Consider the following 3,275-nt stretch of genomic DNA (forward strand, 5'->3'; position numbering starts at 1 on the left):
GGGCAGAGAGATGCGCTTTAGCCAGGCCTTGTCTAGGAACTGGGACCTGAAGAGGCTCAAGACCCAGGCTGACAATCACAACAAACTGTGGCCTAAAGTGCTGAAGGGGACCCCAAACAGCACGCGGGCTGGGGACCTTCATCGCTAAGGCTTTGGCCCAGCCAGAGCCCTGACATGCCCTGAGTCCTCCGACCCACGCAGAGCAGGGTGAGAGCCATCTCTGAGTCCCACTACCTCCGCTGCATGGAGTGAAGTGCACAGTCAGGCAGGAGCCAGGCGGCACCACCCATGGCCCCCGGCCCAGGGCACACGAGAAACAAGAGTCCCAGCCCTCATCTAGTCACCCCTGCCTGCACCTAAGACAGGCACACAGCCCCCTTCTCTCAATCCTTTCAAGCCCGGACAGATTCAGGGTGCTGCTGCTCTTTCTAATCAAGCAGAAACAAGTCACGCCCGGGCCTCCTCACCACCTGGACACCTAGCCCCACATGCTGGAGGCCCGCTGCTCCCTACCACCGTCCCCCACCCTCCCCTGGGCGGCCCTGATGTCTCCCTGGTCATTAGACCCATTCTGCCCCAAGGGAGGCGCACTGGAAGGCCCCTGGGGTCCCAATCACCTCTAAGGATGCTAGGATTCTGCCACCCTCCACCACTTGTCCACACCCGCACCCTGGAGCCTAACGGTGCCCTGCAGGCCCTGGGACGGAATTGAGAGGGCAAAGAACCGAGCTGTGGTCCCGAAACTGCCATTCGAAGCGCGCTGGCAGCCCCGTGCCCGCCGTGCTGGCTTGGCGCTGGAGCAAGGAGGGGATTTCTGCGGAAGGACCCCCATGTGGAGCGGGCCCCCCAAGACCCCAGGCCCGCCCAGCTCTGCGGAGCGTCGGGCCCTCCGACGCCACCGCGCTCACCCACCTCCAGGCGCGGCAGGTCGGGGTCGAGCTGCGTGAAGCTGTGCAGGACTACTGGGCAGCTGTCGGGCGCGCCCACCTCCAGGCGCACGGCGTCCCACACGCTGCGGCTCCGCCGGGAGTCGGGGAACAGCGGCTCGGCGCCGCCCGCAGGCCCGGCCGCCTCGGCCCACATGTGCTGCACCATGGACGGCTCGCACGGCCGGCCGGGCCGCGGAACCCGGGGCGGCGCCCGCGCCGCAGGCCGGTCTGGGGTCGGCCGAGCGGGCCGGGGAGGCCGCCCCCGCGGGGACGCGGTTCCGGCGCGCGGGCGGCCCGAGGCCTGGTGACAGGTCGGGGCGGGCGGGGCCGCGGAGCCCACCTGAGCCCACCTGTCCCCTCCTGCGGGCGGCCGAGGGCCTGCGGGGCCGCCGTGCCCGGGGTGCGGGCCGGGGTCCTGAGACGCGCGACCTCCGCGGGCGCTGGGCCCTGCCACCTGCGGGCGCCCGCGGCTGGGGGGACGCGCTTCCTTTAAGGGTCGGCATTCTTTACACTTCTTTTTTCGTTCTTACTCATTTCTTGCTTTTCCTTCCTTTTTACCAGGAAAGTCATTTTCTTCTCTGGAGGGGGGACGTCCACAGCATCGGTTTCCCGGATCTGGTAACATGGCAAAAGATGTAAGTGTGTCCGGGGCGCCGCTTCCTGCTCTCACCCCGCTGTCCCGAGACGCAGGGCCCGGAGCCGGGTGGAGGGGACAGTCATGGAGCCACCTGTGCCTTGGGAGGGTGCTCGCCGCCGCACGCAGGCGCTGCCTGGGCCACGCTGCTCTGACTGGGCTTCGTTTTCCCGGGTTGTGCCACACTCACAATTCTGGGTACACCCGTGGGACATGGGGGTGAACGGCCGGGGAGGGGCTGGTTGCTGAGGGGATGTCCCTGGGGAGGGGGCGCGGGGCCAGCACCTGCCTCCCTGCAGTGACCCCACTAGTGCCCAGCAGCGCCGGGGCCTTCTTTCTCAGGAAGGACGTTGGTGACTGATGAATTGCGGGGAGATTGCTGGTTAGCTTACTGGGCATTTGTCACAGAACTGTAGAACATTCTGAATAGTTTCCTAACTTCTGTGGAGAAACAGGCTTTGGGGTCCAGCAGCGTGCTCAGTTTTGTGGGTCACGCAGTTCTCGAGGGCTCTCGGTGAGGCCGGTGACTCACGGAACGCTGCCCTCATCCGTGAGCGTGTCTGAGTGCCGCGCTGTGCGAACAGGAGCCGGGCGGTGTTGGCTGCTCACTTACTCGTCACATGGAGCGGGAAGGGACCCAGGCCAGATGCAGGCAGAGCTGGCGAAAGTGTGCCCAGCAGGTCGGCCGTGTCCGTTGGTTGGAAGGCTTGGACCTGCCCTGAGGAGCCTCGCTCAGTGTGTCCCTGACGTCACACCATGTCCCTGTCCCCAAGCACGTGGTGTGCTTTGCGGAGGGAGAGTGCACACAGGTGGGCCCTGTGCGGTTTTGGGTTGAAGTTGCCATCTGGGCGTGACATCAGCTGGCTTTTGCCCTGTTAGGTGTGCGTGTTGGGGCCGTGCCGCGGCCTCCGCGCCAGGCGCTGGCGGTGCTCTCTGAGCAGGGAGACCCATGGGCGCCCCTTACCGTGGGGAAGCAGGGCGCAGTGCCTCCGTCAGAGCGCGGTTCTGGCCATACAGGCCGCAGCACTTAACCGATGGCATCTCGGAGCCCTTCTGTCATTCCCGTCCATTTAGTTGGCACCATCTGTGTGCCCCGCCCTGTGTGAGGCTGGCGGCATGCGCAGGCAGGTGGTTGGGTCTGTGGGAGGAGGACCCGAAGGTCCCCTCCCGCGTGGTCACCTGAGACGTGCACCTGGGAGGTGCTCGGGCTGCCTGGCCAAGGCAGGCTGGGAAGTGCCACGGCACGTGGCAAGGTGCTGTCCTGTCCCCGGGGCCGGCTGGACATGGCGGTGGGGGCGTCGGGTTTGCAAAGGCGACACCAGCAGCCTTTGCGGGAGGGACCCCGGTGCGCAGAGTGGTACAGCGGCAGGGAATGCGGTGTGCCATGGAAGCCCCAGGGCCAGGGTGGGCTGGGCCCCAGCTGGCAGGGCCCTGGGCGGGCTCCGAGAGGACAAGGGCTCACCCGGCGCTGTGAGCGCCCGGCCGTTTCTGGCTGCGGGGGAACGAGGCTGTCTGGGCGACCACCTAGTGGGACCAGCAGGTGGGGAGGTGCTGGCAGGTGTCTGCACGGGAGGGAGGTGGGGGCAGGGGGAGCAGGTGGGGATGGCCTGGCGGGTGTCGTCTGCGAACGGCAGGGTGAGGCCGCGGGTGGGGGTCATGTGACAGAGCAGCTGCTCACGCGGGAGGATGGGTGCTCTGAGAAGGGGCGGAGG

General features: G+C 66.9%; 1 protein-coding gene across 1 annotated transcript in view; it reads left to right on the forward strand.

Moving 5' to 3' along the window:
- Nucleotides 1-1,492: 1,492 nt before the first annotated feature.
- The window catches only part of TFDP1 (transcription factor Dp-1), a 42,664-nt gene continuing 40,881 nt past the window's right edge, over nucleotides 1,493-3,275 (forward strand). Inside the window, exon 1 of the mRNA XM_012662824.1 lies at nucleotides 1,493-1,564. Within this exon, the coding sequence (XP_012518278.1) occupies nucleotides 1,553-1,564 (12 nt within the window). The 5' untranslated portion in view covers nucleotides 1,493-1,552. The remainder of the gene's footprint in view (nucleotides 1,565-3,275) is intronic.

Source organism: Propithecus coquereli, unplaced genomic scaffold (assembly GCF_000956105.1).
Source record: "Propithecus coquereli isolate 6110/MARCELLA unplaced genomic scaffold, Pcoq_1.0 Scaffold782, whole genome shotgun sequence".
Classification (NCBI taxonomy): Eukaryota; Metazoa; Chordata; class Mammalia; order Primates; family Indriidae; genus Propithecus; species Propithecus coquereli.